The 24,079-nt window shown below is 50.0% G+C and overlaps 1 protein-coding gene across 1 annotated transcript in view; it reads left to right on the top strand.

Annotated features, from left to right (window-relative positions):
* Positions 1–960: 960 nt before the first annotated feature.
* Positions 961–24,079, top strand: part of Hrh2 (histamine receptor H2) — a 42,200-nt gene continuing 19,081 nt past the window's right edge. Inside the window, 2 exon segments of the mRNA XM_052157250.1 lie at positions 961–1,038; positions 20,598–22,108. Of these exon segments, the coding sequence (XP_052013210.1) occupies positions 21,036–22,108 (1,073 nt within the window). The 5' untranslated portion in view covers positions 961–1,038; positions 20,598–21,035.

Raw genomic sequence — 24,079 nt, 5'->3', positions numbered from 1 at the left:
CACAAATGGAGATGCTTGTCTAGTGCTTATCACAAGGACTTCAGGAGAGAAGATGCGGACAAGCAGAGTGGCCACGGTGCTGTGCCAGGCACTGGGGTAGCAGCCTGGCGGGGGGTGGGAGTGGGGCGCAGATGAGCTGCCCTGGGTACTTGAGGGGAATCTGCTATGCGGAGGGAGTTTGTGAAAGAACAGTAAGAGGGCTGGGATTTGAGACACAGCCTCCTGCCAGATACTCTGCGTCCGGTTGCATTGGCTCCACACCTAGGAGGTGGGACATTCTACCAGGACAGTTTGTGTTTGTCCTGCCTCCAAAGCCCCAACTCCCTCCCGGTTCTTTTCACCAGAGCCCCTGGGCTCACTGAGATCCACGCCTGGCTTTCCAGATCCCAGGATCTTCCAGGATTTTCTCAGAAAACAAAACAAAACAAAACAAAACAAAACCTGGTTCTTCTCTCACACCTTGCCTTTCTTGGAGTGGTCAGGTCCTGGTGGGACTCAGGTGACAGTCTCAACAGTTGTCTGGCTGAGTGTTCTCAAACCCCGTAGCTGGGCATCCCCTCTCACATCATCAATGTGCACTCAGGTGGGCAGGGTCTCAGGCCAAGGAGCTGCCCAGAATAAGGACAGGAGGAAGCCACACTCGTGTGTGTGTGTGTGTGTGTGTGTGTGTGTGTGTGTGTTGGGGGGGCGTAACAGATGACCATGTGAAAGGAAGGAAAGAAGAGGGAGGGGTGAAAGTGTCCAGAGATGAAAAGGGGGAGGGAGAGAGAGGGAGGAAGAGAGAGCTAGAAAGGGAGGGACAGAGGGGAAGAAGGGAAAGAGGGGGGAAAGGGAGGGGGGAGAGGAAGACGGGAGGATGAATATGGGAGAAAACGCGGCTGAAAGGAGCGGCTTTCAGAACGAGGAGGAGCGAGTTGGGGGCGGGGACGAGGAAGTGGGTTCTAGGCGCAAGCCTCCAGCTCCATCCTTGCCCCAGTCAGTGCAAGCGCGCAGTCCTAAGCGACCGGTGCAGCCGATGGCGCACAGCAGCAGCACCAGGTAAGGTAAAGCGACCGACGCCTCCCTGTAGACGTCGCCTCGGGATGGGGACACGGGTGGGGTTGCGCGGAGACCAGGCTGTGGTGCTGCCGCTTTGACTGCCTGCTTCAGAATCCTGCCGACCCCGGTCCCCAGATCGACCTCAGGCTGCACTGCACACAGGAAGCACCTGACCTTGGGCTGATGCCTCTACCTAGATTTCCTCCCTGTAACCCTCAAGGGTCATACCCACCCCAAAAGGCGAAGGTTATGAGCTAGGTTTGCAGCCTCATGTGAGGGATGCCAGGGTAGCCTCACACTCCTGTGCCCTCTAGGGTGAATTTTAAAATCTACCTGCGCCTAAAGGTTTGCTTTATGCCCTCTGGGCGGTGGTGTGGCTCGCCTGATGTATGTGTGGGAGCTTGGAGAGACTTTGAGCTCCCCAACACCAGTAAAGCTTATGGGGCTGACAGGAAGGAGGCTGCCTAGTTTCTCAAGAACAAGTCGCCTTGCCTAAGTCCTCCTAGGCTGCTGCCCCATGCTGGGGAGCAAGGAGTTCCCCTGCCCTAGACTGGGAAGGACTCTGGGTAGCTGTTCTGGTAGATGTCTGGGACATCATGGATATCTGGTAGCTGTTCTCTGGTAGTGAAAGTTCAGAGTGGCCTTCACTCTGCTTTGAGAAACCTAGTGACCTTGAGCCTGAAAGCCTCAGTTTCCCCCTCTGACACTCACAAGGCAATAAAGCACCTGTGAGCTGAGGTTTACCCACTGATCACTGTCATACACTAACTTTGGTGTCTACTGAGCCTTGGCACTGTTTGTCTGGAGGTCATATGTGTGGTTGAGTGTGAAGCATCCAACAGGGCCCAGGGAGTGGGGTGGGGGTAGTTCAAGTCGCAGGAGCCCACCCCTCCCCTTAGACACATGACAAGGTGACTTTTTTAGGAGATAGCTCTCAGATGAGTCTTGGCCAAGTCTCTGCTTTTTTAATTATAAAAGAGAGTTATGAATTTCTATAAACGTGTTTGCTTTCCCTGAAGGTTATCCAGGACTATGGAACTGATCTCTGAGCTGGGTTTGGGGAGAGCTGGAAACAGTAAAGATATCATTTGTGGGCAGGCCTGGCACCAGGCACATTAGGTGTGTGATAATTCAGACTGAAGTCATCACAGTACTTCTGGAAACCGGTATTGTTAGCCCCCTATTTCAGACAGAGAAACTGAGGTTCTCCACAGTAAGGGATTTCCAGTAGTCCCTGCTGTAGAATTTGGCCTCCTGTCTTCCTGACTGCAGGGTGACACTACTTTGTATCATGCTGGCCCTGGCCATTAAACAGGAATGCGTATATAGGGCTTGGCATTCAGCATGTACTCCTGATCGGCTATAGTTCCCTCCTTGTCCCACGTGCCGTGGGGAGAGTAGCTGCACACGTACTGGAGGTGACTGATGGTGGCTGTCAGTGAGAACTGGGGTACCCTCACCTCTAAAAGTCAGGAAGGGAGGATGGTCACTGCTCAGTGTCCCGCAGAAAGCTGATACTGGACTGCCTGGCCTCTGTAGCTGACTCCGCCCTATGTCACCCAGTCCCGATTACCCTCCCAGCCCCGATTACCCTCCCAGCCCTTTAGCCTCAGCCTAGAAGGCTCCCTGGGTTCTGAGGTAGGCACATTCCCTCTGTCCTGGACTAATGGCTAACTTGTGCTAACTGTGTTGACTCAGTCAGTGTCATCCAACTGACAGTGACATCTGAATTGGAGTGACAAGACAGAAGACAAAAATCTGGTGACAGATTCAATCTGGCAAGCACTCCTTTTAGAGACACTCTCTCCAGAAGCCCTCCCAGCCATCATGTCCATGGGGAAAACAAACCCAGCTGTGGTCTCACTCCACCAACGCCCCGAGGAAGTAAAAGCAGGATTAAACTGCAATCTGAAGGATTTGGTTCATCCTTGGGAAAGAAATCCCTGGCAATGGAGTCTCGGCAGGCCAAAAGGGTTCTTTGCCAAAAATGTTTTAAAACAAGAGTGCATCCATTCACATGAAGTGGTGGGAGGAGAGCAAAGATTATTGCAATCCCCAAGACAGTTATCAAAACTTAGAGAGTGTCTAAATGTCCAACAATAAGGGCAGACACGTTTTTACTACTTAAACGGAGTTTTGAATGGATGGGGACAACTTTATCCACTGCAGACATGGCAATGACCCTGGATTTGAGACAAAAGCCTAGAAAAAAGTGGGGAGGGATTAAAAGGAGGTTAGCAATGTTTGTCCAGGGAGGCAGGACTGCGGACGGGCTTGCTCCCAAGGCATTCCTGATTTTGTGCAAGGAGCACCTCCTTCAGTAATCAGCTCCGAGACCTCTATGGCTTCCAGGGCTGTGGTCTTGCTGGAGGAAGGGAGCGAGTAGAGGAAAGAGGTGTCCCTGGTGTGGTTCTGTGAATGGGCACGCCACCTCTGAGGCTTCCAGAGCCTCTGTAGACAGTGTCCTCAGAAGCAGCGTTTGCCAGACTGAGTTGGTCACGAGCTGGTTTCCTATCTTCTCCCGACCCCGACCTGTTCCCAGTACTCATATACTCCTAAACTGGTACACGTGCTTTTTCTGTGTTTCATACGTATGGATATGCACCTCCATGGGGACCCCTAAAGGCAGGGACTGTGGGGCCCTGGGGACCCCTGAGGGTAGGAACTATGGGATCTACCTATCCTGTCTTTTCTCGCCAGTTCCTTCACAGAGGTAGCATATGTGTTCTTGCCATGACAGAAGCACACATGCATACCTGGAAATGGCATGGGAGAAGAAGGAACCACAAATTATTAATTCCAACAGTTATCTGACAGGCTCTGTGCGCTCTACAGCACCTAAGTAGCCATCCTATAGCCCTGTGAGAAGAGAGAGCCTGGGCCCCACAGACTGTAAAATGGCTCCTGGGTGACCACGAAGTGATAGCCTCTGTGCTGGATTCTAGAGCCCCGACATAAGGTACCATCTCTACAGGGAATGCCCAGAAGGAATGGAAAGAGCCCTTGGACTGCAGGATGTAAGGCGATACTGGAGACCTCGGGGTGGGATATCCAAATGATTCTGCAAGAGTCACCAGCAAGGAAGGTGGCGCTTGACTGAGGACCATTTAACACTCCAGGGGACCTTTTCATCAACTGTAGGTCTTTGAATGTCACAATGTCAGGAGGAATGTTTTAGTATCTACCCATAGAGGCCAGGGACACTGCTGGACAACCCACGATACCCTCCCAGTGCCTCAGAATGACCCTACACCAAATGTCTGTCTGCCTGCCTGTCTGTCTGTCCGTCCGTCTGCCTATCTATCTATCTATCTATCTATCTATCTATCTATCTATCTATCTATCTATCTATCTATCTATTTCATCCATCCATCTATCTATCTATCTATCTATCTATCTATCTATCTATCTACCTATATTCCTATATCTCTATCTCTATAAATCTTTCTGTTCTGGAGATCTCAGAGAACTGTCTCACAGCATGTGACCTTTCCTGCCATGTTTTCATGCCCCATCCTGTTGGAGCACGTGTCAGTGCCACCTGTCTCGTTAGAGCTGACTTAGACTCCATTTGATGGATGCCACCTTTTATTTATCTGTTAACCAGTTGATAGGCAGTTGGGCTGTTTCCACTCTAGAGCAGTTATGAACAGCGCTGCTGTGAGCATCTGGGTGCAGGCCATTTGGAAGGACACATACATGATGGTCGGGTGTGTACTGGAGAGTAGAAGGGTGAATTGTTTTGGATTCTCCTGGATCCCGTTTGTGCCTGTTGTATAGCATCTTCTGGACATTCAGGCAAACCTTCTGGCTCCACTCTCGTACTTAGATTGCACTGCGAACCCCACAGATTTCTACCAGGCAGCCCGTGGTGTGGCTGTGCTCTCCTCTCTCTGCTGGCGTCGAAGCAGCAAGCTCACCCACTCTCCGAGCTTGGCGTGTTTACTCTCTCCATCTTCCCCCTGCATGGGTAGCCTCAGGGGTTCTCCCTGGCTTCTCAACCTCCAGACTAGATCACTCTCTCGGTTTCTCGACACAAACTCGGTTTCAGGTGTGAAGATGCATGTCCCCCATCTCCACGATCCTGGGCAAGTAGATGTTCCTCTCTGGGCCTCAGGTGACTGATCTGAAAAACCATAGGGGCCTATCACTGACTGATCTCGGAGGAGTTTTCAACTCAACCCTTACTTGACAGTGTAGTGAGAATGGTGTGGGACTGGCCACAGTGAGAGAAGGCTGTCTAGGCCCATGTTGGGCACGAATTGAAGCAGGCAGAGTAGTGGCCAATTGCTACCAGCATCATGGACGTCTTCTCCCGGAGTATATGGGAGTATTTTCCTGGAGTATATGAGAGCATTCTCCTGGAGTATATGAGAGCATTCTCCTGGAGTATATAGGAGCACTCTCCCAGAGTATATGAGAGCATTCTCCCAGGATATATGAGACCATTTTCCTGGTGTATATGGGAGCATTCTCCCAGAGTATATGAGAGCATTCTCCCGGAGTATATGGGAGCACTCTCCCAGAGTATATGGGAGCATTCTCCAGGAGTATATGGGAGCATTTTCCGGGAGTATATGAGAGCATTCTCCTGGAATATATGGAAGCTTTGACCTGGTTTTCAGCCTCAAAAATCATCAGGGGGTAATCATTACTACTTCTAGATCCAGCAAAAACTGAATGTTGTGGTCACTGTCAACTCTAAAATTGCCCACTTCTCCTGATAGAATAGCCTCTAAACATCCAAATCAGAGCTAGCCACTCATTCACTGAGGTGCAGAAAACATTCCAGGGCTGCCATGTGCCCAACCTGAGCAGATCACAGAAGACAGAGATGGCTGAATGCCGCATGTGCCCAAGGATGCCTGTTTAGCGGGGAAGACTGTGATGTTTTTCCCAATGGGCAGGACAGCCCTTCAGCCATGTGCCTCGATCATGGGAGACCCAGCACCCCATTGTCAGAGGAAGTCACCTACAGAGATTTCAGAAACTACCTTGGAGGTGAAGGACACACAAAGAGTGTCTGTACAGGCCAGGTGGAGACAGAGAAGGTCGGTCCAGAGGGCTTAGGGCTGCGGAAATTCCAGGGGTTCTTGGAGCAGTCAGAACAGGTAAATGTCATCCGATGTCCACAGGAGGGTGGGGTGGAAAGGGGTTGCACAGTTTTACAGGACCTAGATCCCCTCGCTGCCATGTAGGCTGTGGGAGCCACACGGAGTCTAGGCTCCCATAGAAGTAATCAAGTTTGCATGGAGAAGAAGGTCCGCTGGAGGAGGGCACAGACCTCATGCCCACTGATGCTACCCTGCCTCTCCATCTCTACCTTGAGCAGAGATGAGAGCTAGCAATTGTAAGCGGAAAGCAATAGGGAACAGTTAATGCCAGGCTCCTGAGGTCTCTGCTACCACAGAGGAGGCGCCCAGGGTGGTGTGAGCTGGCATCCAAACACAAAATTCCAGAAGGTGGAGGATAGAGGAAGCCAGAGAGGATGCTTCAGACCCAGGGATCCGGATGGCAAAGAAATCAAGGAGTCAAGATGCAGAGGGCCAAGAATGATGAAGGCTCCTGGGGACCCGAAGACAGACAGTGTGGAGGGAAGGTGTGGGACGGGGACACTGAGGCTGCATTACAGCCGAGAGCAGGAATCCCAGCTACAGGACTATTACAGGCTGTTGCCAGAACAAAAATACTCATTAGCCAGGAGAGAGCCCATGGCTAGAGTGAGGCATCTCTCCCCGCATACACACCCAGAGAGGAGCATGCGTCGTCCTGCTGCTCTGGCAGGGGAGGACATCAGTCTCCCTCAAACTACTGCCAATGGACTTGACGCCAATCCAAAGTGAAAGGCCAAAGCAATAATGGCCCCCGCGAAGGCACTTAGAAAGGGATGTTGTCAGCCAGGGAGCCTTCCAGACTCTGCAGCACACAGGGTTAGGACACACACAGATCGCATGTCCAGGGGATGGTCACAAGACCCACAGGATATTTGTTTGTCTGAATGAGCCTATTTTTTTTTCACGTTTTACTAGCAGATATTGACTGCATAACAATGGGTTTCCTTATGACTTTCCCATGCATGCCCATACTGTATTTCAATTATTTTCTCACACTCCCATTACACTCTCTCTTGTCCCTTTCCCACTCTCTCTGACCCCTTTTCTCTTTCTGATTAGGCCGTCTTCTGCTTTCACAGGTGTGTGTGTATGTGTGTGACTGTGTGAGTGTGCGCGTGTGCGCGTGTGCGCAGTGCTAATGGGTTTCACTGGGGCTGTTCATAAGAGGCTGGGTAAGGCTTTGTTTACATGGGAAGTTTACCAGTGCTACACCCCTGATGAAACTGATCCTCCCTACCAAGTAACACTACCTGTGTGCAGGTTCTGGGGAAGGCGGGGGACCTTATGAGCCCCTTCCATGACAGATTGTCACTGGGCCCAGTCTTGTATCTCTCTTGTACAGCTAAGGACATTGGCTGTGAGTTCAGCATCCGTGCCATGCCTGGCTCAGTGCTCCATGTCTTTCCCACTCTTCCCGCCCACTTTCTTGGGCTCTTACATCCATTCTGTCCTTTCTTCCAAGATGTGACCTGAGCCCGGCGGGTGGTAGAGATGTCTCCTTTATGGCCGGACCTTTACCAGTCGTCAATTCTCAGTATTTTGACTTTATGAGTCTCTGCAGTCACCGTCGGTCACTGCAAAAAGAAACGTCTCTAACCAGAAGCTGACAGCCACCCTGTTCTATGGGCATGACCACAACAGCTGAGAAGTGTTTTGACGGGCACATCATGTCCATTTAGCAAGATAAAGCAACTGCTTCTTCATTAGGGCCTGTGCCTTCCCCAGCCACAGGCTGCTGGTGGGTGTGCAGTGAATTGCCCTCCCGTGGAGTAGACGTCTAATCTAATCAAAAGCCCGTTAGCTACCCTCACAACAGTCTTGCCTCCGTTGTACCAGCGACTTCATCTTGCCTGCCAGGCTAGACTTTCACACTCAGGGTCCACAGTCCACAGGATGTCGATGACAGTTCTCACCCTGTGGCCTGCATGGCACCGAGGGCTAACACAGCAGGGCAGGAGCTTCCGACCTTGCTCTAACTTGATTTCTCCACGTCCTGCAATCAAGGCCTGTGGGAGCCAACATTTTAAAAGGAAAATTCACTGGAAATTAAGACATCTTGTTTCAAAGCCAAAAGATTGGAGTCCACATCAGCTTTCTGGCTTCACTTGAAAAATGTAACAAGGGTGCTCTGGACCCAGAGTGACCATGGCTGCTTAGTGGCCGACCCTCTGGACACAGCACTGCCTGTCCCCAAACACTCACAGTGGATGTTAAGGGACACAGCCCATGTGAACAAAGGGATCAGAGCTGATCCTGGGCAGGATTGATGAGGCAACCCAGAGCAGCAGAGCATTTTTCTGTTGTTTGCTTTTGAGGCGGGCTGTCTTATCCAGTGTAGCCTCAAACTTGGAATTCTCCTGAATATACTCAGGAACTGGGCTTGAGAATGGCTCCACAGGCATTCACCTGAGGCCTCCACATACTGAGGTTATATAGGTGCATATCACTATACCTGAAATGTCAGGCAACTAAAAGCTTAAACTATTGATTGATTGATTGATTGATTGATTGATGATTATTTCTTGAATTTCTCATTAATATTTTCAGGCTGTGGATGATTACAAAAGGAGAAAACACTATAGATAAAAACATTTCACTGTATTTTACTATATATCTTCATTAGATTCATGTTATCTATGTTTTCATATTTTTACCCCAAAGGGGAGCACGTAAATGCTATCCTACACTGTAAGAATTGCTCGTAAGTTGCTAGTAGTAATTATCAATGGAGAAATAAATGTGCAAGGAATGTAATAATTGGTATCAACAACCTCTCCCCGAGTCAGCTATTACATCCCAGTCACTCTAGAGATCAGTATTTGGTTGTATCCTCCCCTGCTTAACACAGACCAAATAGAAGTTCATCGAAATATATAATTTGAATCTTGATGAGGTCTTTAAATCTGAGAACAAGCATTTCCACCTTATTTTTTATAGTTCACAATCTGTGGCAGTGGTAGGTATAGCATATTTATTTATTTATTTATTTATATTTACATTTCAAGTGTTATCCCCTTACACGGTTTCCCCCTCTCCCAGAAACCCCCTATCCCATCCTGTCTCCCCTTGCTTCTATGAGGGTGTTCCTCCATTCACCCACCCACCTACTCCCACCTCCCCACCCTCAATTCCCATACTCTAGGGCATCTATCGAGCCTTCATAGGACAAAGAACCTCTCCTCTCATTGATGCCTACCAAGGCAATCCTCTGCTACATATGCAGCTGGAGCCATGTGTACTCCTTGGTTGGTAGCTTAGTCCCTGGGAGTTCTTGGGGAGTTGGTTGGTTGATGTTGTTCTATGGCGTTGCAAACCCCTTCAGCTCCTTCAGTCCTTTCTCTAACTCCTCCATTGGGGACCCTGCACTCAGTGCAATGGTTGGCTGCGAGCATCTGTATCTGTATTTATAAGGCTCTTGCAGGGCCTCTCTGGAGACAGCTATATCAGGTTCCTTTCAGCAAACCTTTCTTAGCATCCACAATAGTGTCGGAGTTTGGTGATTGTATCTGGGATGAGTTCCCAGGTGAGACAGTCTCTGTATAGCCTTTCCTTCAGTAGGCATAGCATTTCTGATGCAGCATAACTGACTCAACTACTCTTCAAGTTCTGAGCATCGAAAGTCATTTTCAACATTCAAGCCATTGTTGAGGGTTCAGAATATTCTGTGGCTGAATGGGCTTGTCAAGGAAGACAGGTGTCTAGGCCAGAAGCATGATCACTGGGTGCCAGGGCACGATCTGGAAGACAAGGCGTGGGAGGCTTTAGAGAACTGACAAATGAGGGGACAGAATGAGACCCCAGAGGAGAACGGGTATAAGCCTGTAGGAAGCTGCAGGAAGGCAGGCACCCACATGGGCCAGGGATTCAGCTTGTGCTATAGGCAAGCCACAGTCCTGATGTACTGTTGTGACCTTGGAGATGCTGGCTCTTGAAACTCAGTTGCCCCGTGACCTGTTACAGGTCAGATGATATGGTGGTTTGAATAAGAATGCCCCACCCACCCCTTCTCCTGCTGTGGGCTCATATATTTGAAGGCATCGGGGAGTGGCACTACTTGATAAGGATTAGGAGGTGTGGCCTTGTTGAAGGACCTGTGTCCCTGGAGTGGATTTTGAGGTTTCAAAAGCCCAAGTCAGGCCCAGTGACTCTTCCTGCTGCCTGCAGATCCAGATGTAGAACTCTCTGGCACCTCCCCAGCACCATGCCTTGGCCATGGTGTCTCTTCACAGATAGAACACTAGGACAGATGATGTTGCACAGGGACAAATTCTATTCTTTTAGGTGACAGATCTGAGGAAGGTCTGAGCCAAAGAACCTTGAAGACTTCATGATTATCTAACTGGGTAGAAATTGTCTATGCAGCTTCATTTGCACAAGCTACAGGAACCCCTGCCTCAAAATGGCAAACCCCAGCCTCTCAGAGACCTGATATCTGATATCCCTGCCTGGCCCATCTGCTCTAAGTGACCCCTAGCAGGAGAACACACCAAAACTGGCCAGTGCAGGGTGTGGCCTGGGCCCGTTTTACTTAGGCACCAGCTCTTCCTCATCTCTAACGGTGGTGAGTGTGTGTCGAGAGCAGCCTGTAGCACACGGAAGATGCTGAAAATGTTATTAGCACTTCCATCCCAAAGAAGGCCACAGGGGAGCCCAGCCTCCCATAGACATTCTCAGGACACTTACCTCATCCCCCAGCTAGGCAGATGTCATCCAGCACAAAGCCTGTCTTATCAAGTATGGCCCACCTCATGGGATTTCTCGAGTTCTGTGTTAGAAGTGTGTGTGTTTTGCTCCTCTTAAAGTAATAAAATTACTAAGTCAAACAATAGCAAGCTAGAAACTAACACTAACTACAACCCCAGAATTTCCATTACACTTCCTGATGATAAAAGTGGGCATTTAAAGAAATTATAAAGTTTTTTTAAAGCCCAATAACAATAATGGTAGACTAAAATATATGTAGCCACTGGCTTACCCTTTACACACACAAATCAGGGGCAATAGCTTTGTCTTTGGAGATGAACAAGCGGAGATAGTCTGGCCACCATGTGGAATACTGGTGAGATTCCTGCACCGCAGAGATCCCTGGGTTATCTCCTCAGCTCAGCATCACATGATGCACAGATCCCATAAGCCCTCACCTCTGCCATCCCTTCTACCCTCACCCCATGACATCCCTGAGCCCACACAGGGACCCTTCTACACTGTTCACAAACAACGTCCGTCCCCAGTGTGCCACTGGCCAAAGCCCTACCACATTAGGACTACAAAAATACCATCCAGACTTGTTTTGCCAAGCCCTCTCTGGGCACGGGTCTGTCATAGTGCTTCCGGTCTCATTTGACTGAAAGCGGGTGTGACCAGAAGCCTCTGAGAATATGTATGGTTCAGAAGAACCTCCGAGGACCGATAGGCTCAGAAGCTGTCTGTGGGTTTGATCTCAGTAGAGTGGAATGTGATAAACCTCTCTGGCCTGGCGTCTAGGAAACCTTCTCTCTGTGTAGAGTGCATCAGAGTCTGACCATATCTTGGCCCAGGACAAGGTTCTAGCTCTGTACTGATCTGCCCCTCCCACTTGGCCCCGCCCCTCTCCCTTGCCACCACCAGGGGGCTGTTACCAAAGTGTCCTTCCAGTGTGGACTCCCCTTGCTATCTACTCTCTCCCCTCACTTCCAATCCTGCCTGCTCTGGCCCTGTTCCCAGCCCACAGCCTGTTTTAGACGGATTTGTTTTAGACTCCCTCTGCCTCTCTCCATCTGGTGACCTTGGCTGCCTTCACTCTCAGACAAGGTGGGACTTCAAATAAGCTTCTGTAAGAGAGAGGCAGACAGGAAGCATGAGGCACGCCATCTGTGGAGAGCCTCGGCGTGCCTTGCACGGCCATGGCCCTGACTCCCACTTTTCTCCTCTCAGCAGCAGGTTGTGATGAACCACTTATGGATAGCAACACAGCCTCAGAGAGGTCAAGAACTTTCTCAGCAGCACAGTGAAAACACGGCTAAGCCGGTATCCACTGGCTTTCGCCTTCCCTCTGCGTATTGTTGGCTCCCTGGGAAGGCTGAGGGGATTCCTCTGGTACAGAGCAGGCAGCCCTAGGGGGCTCACCTGAGATAGATTTGGGTGATAAGTGACACACATACAACAGATGCCCGGGTGTCTTATAAACCTTCCTCTGAACAGAGAGAAAGTATCTGCCAAGTTTTACCATCTCACGCCTCCCCACCTTTCAAAGGCAGCCCAGTATCCCTTTGGACTAGCCTCAGAGGCTTCAATAACATTGGTTGCCCTTTGCATATATCGTTAGGGATAATATCCCCTATTTGTGGGAAAGAGATCCTATCCACGTATAGAATGATCAGACGAGTCCTTTCTGGGGAAAAAAAATCAACACATTCAAGAGGAAAAGGTCACATAAAAAAAATATAGCCGTAATAATTTTCAAATGTGGTAATGATCATGAGGGGGTAGAGGAGTGATTGACTCTTGGGAGACAGAAGGAGGGAGATGGGATGAATAATAAGGAATTGAATTCCAAGAGGGCTGGTCCTTGACAGCCTGTAATCAGCTACATGGCCCCCACCAAGGTTCCTGGCTTCTCTGCATCACTTTGCAAAAATGGGGTGACGCTGGCACCCCTGTCCCCAGCTCACAGTTCTCCTACAGGCCTCCAGTTGAGGTAATGGGTGTGGAGAGGCAGGGGGAAGGGATAGCAAAGGCGCAGAGAGGATTGCCCAAGATAACCAGCAGTGCCATTGTTCCTGGCAAGGGTTAGCTGTTTGCTTCTGATACCTATAAAGTGGCCCAGCCAACCACAGTGTTTGTCCTGTGCAGTTAATCTGGACCCTGCTGGAAAGGGCAAGACCTTCAAGGACTGAGCGTGGGCCAGAAAGGAGAGCAGGGGAGAGCTGCTCCCTGGGCATATGTCGGGTGGATGTGACGGGGATAACGATTAGGGTGGTCATGACGGCTGGGATGGTGATGGTGGGGGTGACACATCCATCTGGCAGACCCGACTGCAGTTTGGCACAGAGATATGAAGGCCTGAAAGGCACCAGAGCTCTGCAGAGCTGCCTGTAAAGGAGGGCTTGGAGCCTTTCATGGACCTCAAAAAAAAAAAAAAGTTTGAGTTCCAGATCGAAACTACGAGAGAAACACACATTGCAAACAACAACCACAAACATAGTATTAGCCACCTAGCTACATCTATGCTGTCCTTTCTTTGGAATGAGCATAAACTGCAACGCTCCCCTTTCCAGGAAATATGGTTTCCAACATAAAGTGTGTGTGTGGGGGAGGGGGGCAGGGCAGACAAGGCTCCCAAAGATGACTGTCTCTTGAGCATGTCGTAAGGAGGTTCAGGAATGCTAGGGATGGCTGTGTTTGGATTCTACTTGGCGCTCTCATATTTTGTTATTTGGAAAACACATAACTGCTTTCTTCCTCCCTGCCTCCCTCCCTTCCTTCCTTCCTTCTTTCCTTCCTTTCTTCCTTCTCTTCATGTATATATAAGATATTCTAAGCCTCAAGATATTCTAAGCCCGTCTCTTCATTTTTCTGCCAAGGAAACGGAATATAAAGTCAGAGTCACACCAGGATTTAGACTGGGGATCCAGGTTTGCAGTAGGTTGCCCTCCCCACCCCAGCTCCTGCCCTACACCTCTTACCCCCACGGTGGCAGGGATTTGGGCTTCTCTGCCAAGCAGGGGGCCCTCAGCTTTGCTTCCTTGGGAACCAAGGCAGAAGTTTGCCTTGGCCTCCCCACCTCACTCCTGTCCATATGGTCTTTCAGCCGGCTTTCCCCACCCCTGCCTGCCACACCAGGCTTTGACTAGAACACTTCAAATCCAAATCTATAAAACACATGAGCAGTAGCTACAGAGCTGCAGTAGATAAGAAATACATGTGTAAAAGAATCTACAATGTAGCCTGACAGTTCCAAGTGCCTGATAAAGGAGGTGTTACTATGTGACAATGGTGTATTTGGCTACTCCAGCTAATAGTCCATGATCTCCTATTGCCTGTCAGGGAGCAAGATAAAGGGGCTCTTAGTCCTAACACTTGACAGAGCTCACACTCCAACGGGGAGTAGCAACAAGTAGGAAAACAAGCCAGGCAGGTGTAGGTGGGAGACTGAGGCAGGAGAATCAAGAATTCAAGGTCATTCTCCCCTACACAGTGAGTTCAAAGTCATCCTGGCTGTGAGATTCTGTCACAAAAAAATATGGGGTGGTTGTACAGTGGAGAGGATTCAGGTGAGCCCCTCCTCAGACCAAACGCCTTGCTGCCACCTACTCTGTGGTTACTCTGCTGGTGCAGCAGCAAAGAAAGGTGACAGAGAAGAGAGAGGGCAGATATAGAGACAGGGCACACAGGGCTGGCCTGTGATTGAGCGCTGGTATGGGAGGGCGGGCAGGGATTTAAGGATATCGCCGATGTATTTCACGGAACAGTTCTCTGAACAATGCATTGAAGGCTGGGCAAAAGAAGAATAGAAAAAAAGGATCAGGGACTCACTTCCTGATTCCAGACAGACAGACAAGTGTATAGACAGAAAGTAGTCCAGTGGTCACCAAAGCTGGAAAAGGGGACCAACAAGGATAGGATCTCCTTCCCCGTGTGTTTTGGATATTTGTACAATGTGATAAAGCTGTCTAAAGCTGCTGTATTGTGCCCCAAAACAGTGGCCTACGAGTATTTCAGCTCAGGTGAGAAAGGGGGTAAAGCAGAAATAACAGCGTTCTCAGACGAACAAAACACTAAGGGACCTTGTCCCCAGGTGTGGCTTGGTTACCTCCATGTACTATTGTCAGATGCCACGCAGATGTCACCACAAAGGAGACATGACAGCTGAGCTGCCCAGAATCTGGATGATGTGGGGAGGATGTGGATGCTCACGCTCTGACCTAGACCTTGTACAAAGCCCTGTCGGCCTCGCCACTGGCTGTGTGGCTTTTAGACAAGCGACATGCTCTCTCTGAACCTCAGTTTCACTACCTGTCCTGCGGTGATAACATTCACCCCTGCTGCAGATGGGTTACCACCTGCCTGAGCCTGGCCTGGGGTAGGTCACTGTCTTGACTTTGAGTCAAAGTCACCTTCTCCCACTTGGGTGCATCCATTATCCTAAGGGGAGCACTTTGAAGCCACCATCTTGCTCTGTGTGGATGAGAGCCTGCCCAGCCAAGGGGCACAAGGCTCTTGTCTAGCTGGGCCAAGAGCAGAAGCTACAGACCTCTGCCCCAGATTCCAGCTGACATTCAGATACGCTCACCTACCGTCCTGCCTGGTGTGTGGGGGTGGGGTGTGCATCCTTGGTGCAGGGTGACATGAGGACAAGCAAGCGCTGCTCTGGCCTTAGTCACCCGTGTCCAGAAGAGACAGAAGGGTGGAATGAAAAGCCCTGTGAGGCTGGGCCTTCCCTCTGAGCAACAGCTTCCACCAGATATCTTCCTGCAGTGAAGGCCATGACCAAATGTCCCACCCACTATGTGTGAGGAAGCAGCTGCCAATTTCACCACCAAAGAAAGAAAGAAAAACTCCTGTGTCCATGATTTCCAGGGAGGAAGAAGCCTCAGCGGCAAACACAGGCATCCAGGCCGATCGGCCTTTGTCTGCTGAAAAGCTAAATCCAGAGGAGCTAAGAATAGGGACTGTGGAGGCTGACAGATCTGGGCTCAAATTCTGACTTTCCCTCTTACTGGGTTTTGAGACTCTGGGCAAGCGACACAACTTCTAAGCTTTGATTTCTGCCTTTGCTAGGTGGGGAAAATAAAAATCCCTCACCTGACAGAATCTTGAAAAGATGAAATAAAACAGTGTATTGCCCCAGGCCCTGAAGTAGACGCTCAGCTAATTCCCAAGTGGATCAGCCTCACTGGCGGAGTTGGGAAACCTGCTGTTTTCTGCCTGTTATCTGCTTCCTGGGTGATCTTGAACTTGCTCAACTTGCTCGTTGAACCGTCAGGGTCACCCTATTGCCTTCAGAACTAAGTCTAAACATCTGGGCACCTATCCTCGTTGCATTTCCTCCTGACAGTCACCTGGGAAGGTTGGCAGTCACTGGATCTTGCAAGGAAGGCAGGCAGTGTTATTTCTACTCAAACAAAAGAGGAACCTTTGGGAGCATGGTGTTGTCACAGACATGACCATCTGGCAGTGAATCTCATGAATGGAGGGAGAGTGAGCTTGGAAGTGGTGGGCTTCTTACAAAGCACCCTCTCCCTAACCTGAAACCATTGCAACTCTGCCTCCATCCCCTCTTGTGACCTGGGCACCTACTTCCTTTCTGGCATGCTGTCCCTTCTACATGACATTCACTGCCCCTTCCCTTTGCGACATGACAAGTCACGAGGCTATTGGGTTTTGAGTAAATGAGATATCCGGAAAGGCCCTCAAATGAGGGTAGTGAGAAGGGAGTCTTCCACCCCTAATGTGGCTACCCATTTCCTCTCTGGAGGCACGGGTATCCTCCTCTGTGACTTAGAGGCTCCCCCACACCAGCCCAGGTACTCTAAGCTAGTCTTGGTGGCTCCCTCACAGTCTCTCATGTGCACTTTTATGTCCTTTCTAGACTCTGCTAACACATGCAGTGTGAGGGAGCCCTCAGCACAAACTTCCAGAAGCACAGCTGCTGGGTCAATTAGTCTACAGGTTTGAACGTGGATGGATGGGTGCATGGATGGATGGATGGATGGGTGGATGGATGGATGGATGGATGGATGGATAGATAAATGGGTTGGTGGGATGGATGGATGGATGGATGGATGGATGGATGGATGGATTGATGGGTGGGTGCATGGATGGATGGATGGATGGATGGATGGATGGATGGATGGGTTGATGGGTGGGTAGATGGGAGGGATGGATGGATGGATTGGTAGAGTAGATGGGTGAACGGATGGCTAAGGTAGATGGACAGATGGCTGGCTGGCTGGATGAATGGATGGATGGATGGATGGATGGATGGATGGATGGATGGATGGATGGATGGACAGGTGGATGGGTGGATGGGTGGGTGGGTGGGATGGGATGATGGATGGATTCGTTGGTGGGATGGATGGATGGATAGATGGATGGGTGGATGGGTAGGTGGGTAGATGGGATGGGAGGGATGGATGGATGGATTGGTAGAGTAGATGGGTGAACGGATGGCTAAGGTGGATGGACAGATGGCTGGCTAGATAGATGGCTAGCTGGCTGGCTGGCTGCCTGGATGGATGGATGGATGGATAGATGGATGGATGGATGGATGGATGGTTGAGTGGGTAGATGACAGATATTGAATGGTGAAATACAGTTGATTAGAAAAAACTGAAGTCTAATCAAAGAATGAATATTACAGCCAAGCCACCAGAACTTGAACTGTGTGTATTAGTCAGCTTTCCACACAGCAACAAAATATCTAAGGTAAACAAAGAAATAAGGATTACTTGAGCTCTTAGCTCCAGAGGTGCCAGTCTCTGGTGTCTTGGCCCTGTGGCTTTGGGCCTATGGTGGCATAATGCAATAATGGCAGAGGTGCGAGGCAGAGAGGTCTGTTCACCTCATGGCAGCCAGGAAACAACAGCAGAGGCCTGAGGGGACCAAGGCCCAGTACCTCCTTCATTAACTTATCCTAATGACCTCATTTCCTCTCTGTGGGCTCTAACTTCTAAAACTTGCACCATCTCTAGTAACACCTCAGGCTGATGGCCAAACCTCTGACATATGGGCCTGTGGGGGCCACTTCTCCACACTGTAGTCTGAGTCTGAGTGTGGGTTCTGTCAGGCATCAGAGGAGGGACATCACTTGGGTCTTTGTCCAAACCACCCCTTGAAGTCAAGCGGAGACAATTTCTCTCATCCCTAAGGCTGTTTCTTTCTTAGGATCCCATGACGTTTTCCTGTTCAGCATCACCCAGGCCAGGTCTGTTACCCAGTATATAGATTCCCTGTAGTTTGCTGATCTATCTATCTATCACCCCCTCTTCGTGGTGGAAACACGTGTTGTCTCCATATTTTTGCCACTTCCAAGCCTGCCAACAAAGATATTATTATTGTCCATGCATCTGTGGTTACATCACCTCAGGCCGGGTAACAGGAAAAAGAATTGGTTAGATCTTGAATCCTTTAAAGAGACATCCATTAAACATTTAAAAGAAACAAGAAAAGGAGGTTATAGAGCGAGGTGTATATGTGTGGAGCTGGGTCCTGACAATATCTACACAGAGGGGCAGAGGAACTACGGAAGGCCTCCCTTAGTTCAAGTATCACAGCATTCACCTCCTGGGTATGCAGGCTAGCCCGTATGGCAGCTCGGATAGTTGATGCCACCTGAATGCACCTAGGATACTGTCTTGCTGCAGCAAGCATTTAAGTACTTACCACAGTGAGCATATAAGTACTTCAGTGAGCATATAAGTACTTACCAATCGAGCACATAAGTACTTACTGAGCGAGCCTATAAGTACTTCAGCAGTCTGAAAGTTTGACAGAGTGGCTTTTGCATTAGCTACTGTGGTGACAGTGAGAATTCTTATGGGTGAAAGGATTCACTAGCAATTTGTCCACATGAAGGTGATATGGTCCCTTAGTGTGAGCAGTCAACTCACAGGCCATGGGGTGGGATGGAATTAGCACCCCACAAACTCCCCCTGCCTTCAGAATGCTTTCGGGGAAACTCTGAGAAGCCTCATGCCAAACAGAAAGATGGAGAAATGGACCCTGGAAGACTCACAAATCATAGCAGTCACCTGTGCATCCCTGGCACCCACAGCTCTGCAGCACACCCAGAGAAGTGATTGTTGAAGAAAACTGGAGGGAGGAAGGGAGGGAGGGAGAGAGGGGATTTCTAATCATATTGAGAGCTGCTTCGGCTCTGATTCGAAGACTCTCCCAGACATTAACTTGAATACCAACCCGATGCCTAAATGCCTACAGCCAGCTGTCAAGGAAATGCATAGAAAATTATTATCAGAGATACGGAGTCTCAAAAAATGTCTATCCTTAATGCTCCCCCTCCAAAGTTAATTAAGTGTGGGGGTAAGACCTGTGCTGTTCAGGCTCTTCCTGTAATGAAAAACTCCTCCAGAAATAATACCCAGAGGCTCAGCTCACAGGGCTAAGAGGCTGAGGCAGCTGGAGCGAGTGGCAGAGGGTGCTGGAGAACCCACGTCCCTGCTCCAGCTCAGGCATTGTAATCAGAGGCTGCATCTGTACTCAGACTGCAGAGTGGCCCCAGGCCAGAGCTCCAAGAGGCAGAATTTATGTCCTGCTTTGCTACTGAAAGGGTTCTGGCTGTCATTTAGATTTCCACAGTCTCGGTCCTCAGGAGAGCCTGCCTGTGGCAGCTCTCAGAAAAAACGGAAGGGACTTGTGTAAAAGGGGCTAGCCATGAAACAAGGAATGACCTTGTTTCTCATCCACTGGAAACATAGGCTGTCCCCACTGGAGGGGACTTGAGGAGGAGGTGGGGTACCAGGGATTGTGTGTACAGGAGGGAAGAGGAGAAGGAAAGAGGGAGGGAAGGGAGGGAAATGGAAGGAGGAAAGGACAGAGGGAGGGGGAAGGAAAATGACTGAAATGCCTGAGAAGGTGATACGGTGGTAGAATAACCACTTGCAGCCACATGATGGGCTGTTACACAGTCATGAGAATTGAGTGAGCTGTGTGCCAGCTGATTTGAAAGTGGAAATGTTCACACTGCTAAATACAAACCAATAACGCTTAGACGTGAGTGTTGAACCCTGAGCAAGGATGGAGCTGACAGAGCATGGAGACAGCAGGTGACAAAATTGAAACCAAGACCAGCCCTGTGCTTGCTTTGTACTGGAGATAAGGATGCTCTGAGATCGTTCAGGACATGGGGGAAATCACAAGGATTTGGCAGCAGAGGAAAGCAATAGAAAATGTACAGTTCCACGTCCACCATGAAACTTGATTGGAAGCGCAGTCCACGTGTTCTTTGGCACATGGTCCTGGGTGGGCTGCTTTTAGGCCACAGGCAGAGTTGTCGGTGGCCTACAGGCTGCAAAGAAAAGAATACAGGCTGCCTGGTTCTTTCTCTTAAAAGGTTGTCAGTCCCTGATTTAGAATGTTTCCCACACTAAATAAGAGTAAATTGAGTGTGTTTATTTATCCACTCATTCAATGCATCATTTAATCAGCTGAGGACAGAGGTCTACCAGTGGGGCTGGGTAGCAACCAGCAGCAAATAAAAGCAGACTGGTCCTAGAGCTGCCCCTTCACCTTTTTCTCATGGTGTTATAGACCTACATCCTGGTACCCTTCACCATCCACCACATGCCCTGACCATCTTTGTCTTTCCTAAGGAAGGATACCTAGAAGAGTCCCCATTGCCTCCTGATCTTTCATCAGGTGATAGACACCTAGAAAGACTCTCCTTGGAACAGGTCATGCTGTTGGTCTAATTCTGAAGTTCTAAACACTTGATCTTTACATTTTCAGCTCCTATGACCCCAGAGCGGGTAGCCGATAGTCTTCTATCTTAAGCCTTCGATGGTAGCAGGCACCGGCCATGGAGAAGGACATGACAGCCTATGTGTGTGATCCAGTGCATATAAAACCAGAACCACCTCAAGACTCATCCAGCAGTGCCTCAGTCTCCATGAGGAGCCTAGAAGGTAGATACATACTACAGACCTGGGAGAAGTCTGACTTGGAAGACCAGCTGAGGACTGGGGTGTGAGCTTTTAAGGCCATGTCTTACCCCATTCTTATCCATGTCCCGCACTTCACAAGTAACAGCTTAATCTATTGCTAGAACAGCATTGGGTCAGTCACTACACCCTCCCAGACTTTGGCTTGGTTGGGAGCCCAGTGGTCAGAGTTGGAAGAGAAGTAGCCAAGGCCAAAAGGTGAATGTAGAAGCCACAGGCTCCCAGAATGGAGGCCAATGGCACGGTCCATTCCTGCTGCTTGGACTCTACTGCACTGAAAGTCACCATCAGTGTAGTCCTCACCACTCTCATCCTCATCACCATCGCCGGCAATGTGGTTGTCTGCCTGGCTGTCAGCTTGAATCGTCGACTCCGCAGCCTGACCAATTGCTTCATTGTGTCCCTGGCAGCCACTGACCTGCTTCTTGGCCTCCTGGTGCTGCCTTTCTCTGCCATTTACCAGCTGTCCTTCAAGTGGAGCTTTGGCCAGGTCTTCTGCAACATCTACACCAGCCTGGATGTGATGCTCTGCACAGCGTCCATCCTCAACCTCTTCATGATCAGTTTGGACCGCTACTGCGCTGTCACGGACCCACTGCGGTACCCCGTGCTGGTCACCCCAGTTCGTGTTGCCATCTCTTTGGTTTTTATTTGGGTCATTTCCATCACCCTATCCTTTCTCTCTATTCACCTAGGGTGGAACAGCAGAAACGGGACCAGAGGGGGCAATGACACCTTTAAGTGCAAAGTGCAGGTCAATGAGGTATACGGACTGGTGGATGGGCTGGTTACCTTCTACCTGCCTCTTCTCATCATGTGTGTCACCTACTACAGAATCTTTAAGATCGCCAGGGAGCAGGCCAAAAGGATCAACCACGTCAGCTCCTGGAAGGCGGCCACCATCAAAGAGCACAAAGCCACCGTGACGCTGGCGGCCGTCATGGGCGCGTTCATCATCTGCTGGTTTCCTTACTTCACTGCATTCGTTTACCGTGGGCTGAGAGGGGATGATGCCGTCAACGAGGTGGTTGAGGGTATCGTCCTGTGGCTAGGCTATGCCAATTCAGCCCTGAACCCCATCCTGTACGCTGCCCTCAACAGAGACTTCCGCACAGCGTACCAACAGCTCTTCCACTGCAAGCTCACAAACCACGACTCTCACAAAGCTTCCCTGAGGTTGAACAACTCTCTTCTGTCCAGGAGCCAAAGCCGAGAAGGTAGATGGCAGGAGGAGAAGCCCCTAAAGCTCCAGGTGTGGAGTGGGACAGAACCCGCACACCCCCAGGGAAGCCCAGTCAGGTAAATGTTGTGGGTATGAAGTGCTGGGAGACACCCCACCCTCGGTGCCGATGATGCTGGGACTGGTTCATGAGCATTTTACAGAAATCATCTCTCATCCTCTTAGGTAGAACATTTAACTTCATTTTTCAAAAGCCACATTAAAGGCAACACAGATCTTACCACAGGCCACTGAGCTGGGACCTAGACAGAGTGCTACTCACTCCAGAGCTCAGAGGCCCTTCTTTCTAACTAAACTGCCTTTCCACTCAGGTAGCCTAAGTATAAGGCCCAACTCTGCCACTCAGGAGTTATAAGTGATAAGTTATTCCCTCAGGGAAGAACGTAAAAATTATATGCAAACCACTTCTTCCTTGGGAAGTGTTCCAGTTGGTAAGGAATGAGAATGGCAGAGGTTGGCAGGTGTGGCCTCAGTAGAACCGCAAGTGTGGGCCTCTCGTGTAGAGTTTGGGGAAGGACAGACACCAGGGCTAGGGACAGGCGGCTTTCATATAGCTGGGCTTCAGAAAGGAGGACGTGGTTAGCAGAGCTGGGCCTCCGAGAGAAGGCGTTGATGTGAGCTAGCAGAGTGAGCATGTAGATGTTTAAGAAGGGAGTTGCACTGATCCATGGGTAGGGGAGAGAGAAAAGAAAAATCTCATAGGATACTTAAAAATAAAAGCAAAACAACAAGAACAACAACAACCCTGTAGAACACTGGGTAAGCAGAGTGCAGTAATAGTAGGGGCTGAGGGTGCATGGGAGGAATATATGACGGCAAGATTCCACCTCTGAGAGGTGCCCAGGCTGGGAAGAGAAACAGAATCAAAATGAGATTTCAATAAATTCACTGGGGGACAAAGTCCCTGCAGGGTGTTGCAGGGACCCACGGCACTGTCTTGGGAGGCGCTGAGGAAGCTTGACGTGTACAGAGCCAGCTCCTGCTTGAGTCATGAAGAGAGTATTGGAAAGCGCCTAACAGAGGAGTTGCCCAATTAAGGTGGTGTTTCTTTCTCTTCCCACAGACTACGCCTTAGCCCACTACAGTGCTGGTCCCTGGAGTCAACCTAGTCATTCCTTTCATTATCCATTCATTTGCAAAGCCTGAGGGTTGGCTCTGAGTTCTGAGGGACAGCTGGGGTAGACCTGCCTCCTTAGGTTCAAGGCTTCATCTGTCCTCATAGGTGCCATGCCCTCCTATGAGCAGATCCTCCCATAGACTGCTCTGCTCACCGTGCTCCTCTCCTCCCTCCCTTTGGAGACAATCTTATTGTTCCTGAACTCTTGCTCCACTTCACTTCATAGACAGGCAATCAAGGCTCAAAGAGTCCAATAAATTTCCCCCAAATAACACAAGGTGGGACATTCCTAGAAGCTCCATTACTGAGTAGTCTCTGGGTACTGGGCACCTGGCAGAGTCTGAATAGCCACATTTTCTTCTGGTCCTCAGAGTCACCCTAGGTACTGACTGGGGAAAGCCACAGCCAGCCAAGAGGTGGTGCTTGCTGCAGAGTAGATCCAGAGCTCGGATCTTAGAGAGTCCACTGTGGTCTGTATTCAGCCTCTGGAAACGGTGGGCTTGGCAGAGAAGAGGGGTCAGGGAGCCCACATCCTGCTTTAGAATTGCAGGAGACTAGGAACACCCAGGTTTTCTCTGGGCTTCCTGGGCAGTGTGAGCTTTCCACATCCCTCAGCAATGTCAGCGCCCAGAGTCCCTGCTGACTGACAGCGTGTCCTCTCTGCTCTGTCTAAGGGCAAGAACAGAACTCACCCAAAGCCTTTAACTCTGCCAAGAACCTTGAAGGCAACCAACCTATCCAGAATCTCCTAGGTGGAGAGGGGGCAGGGCACAGCCAGACAAGGTAGAGACCTCAGGAGAGGTTAGCCAAACTAACTAGCCCTATCTTTCTAGCTTGAGGCTCTGTCTGCCCCTCCTCAGCCCCATTGTGGGGGACACCTGACCCATTCCACCCCGATTCCATCCCTAAGCAT

The sequence above is a fragment of the Apodemus sylvaticus genome, chromosome 14 (assembly GCF_947179515.1).
Source record: "Apodemus sylvaticus chromosome 14, mApoSyl1.1, whole genome shotgun sequence".
Taxonomy (NCBI): Eukaryota; Metazoa; Chordata; class Mammalia; order Rodentia; family Muridae; genus Apodemus; species Apodemus sylvaticus.
Note: the sequence above shows the minus strand (reverse complement) of the source record. Positions and strands in the feature narration are given on the sequence as shown.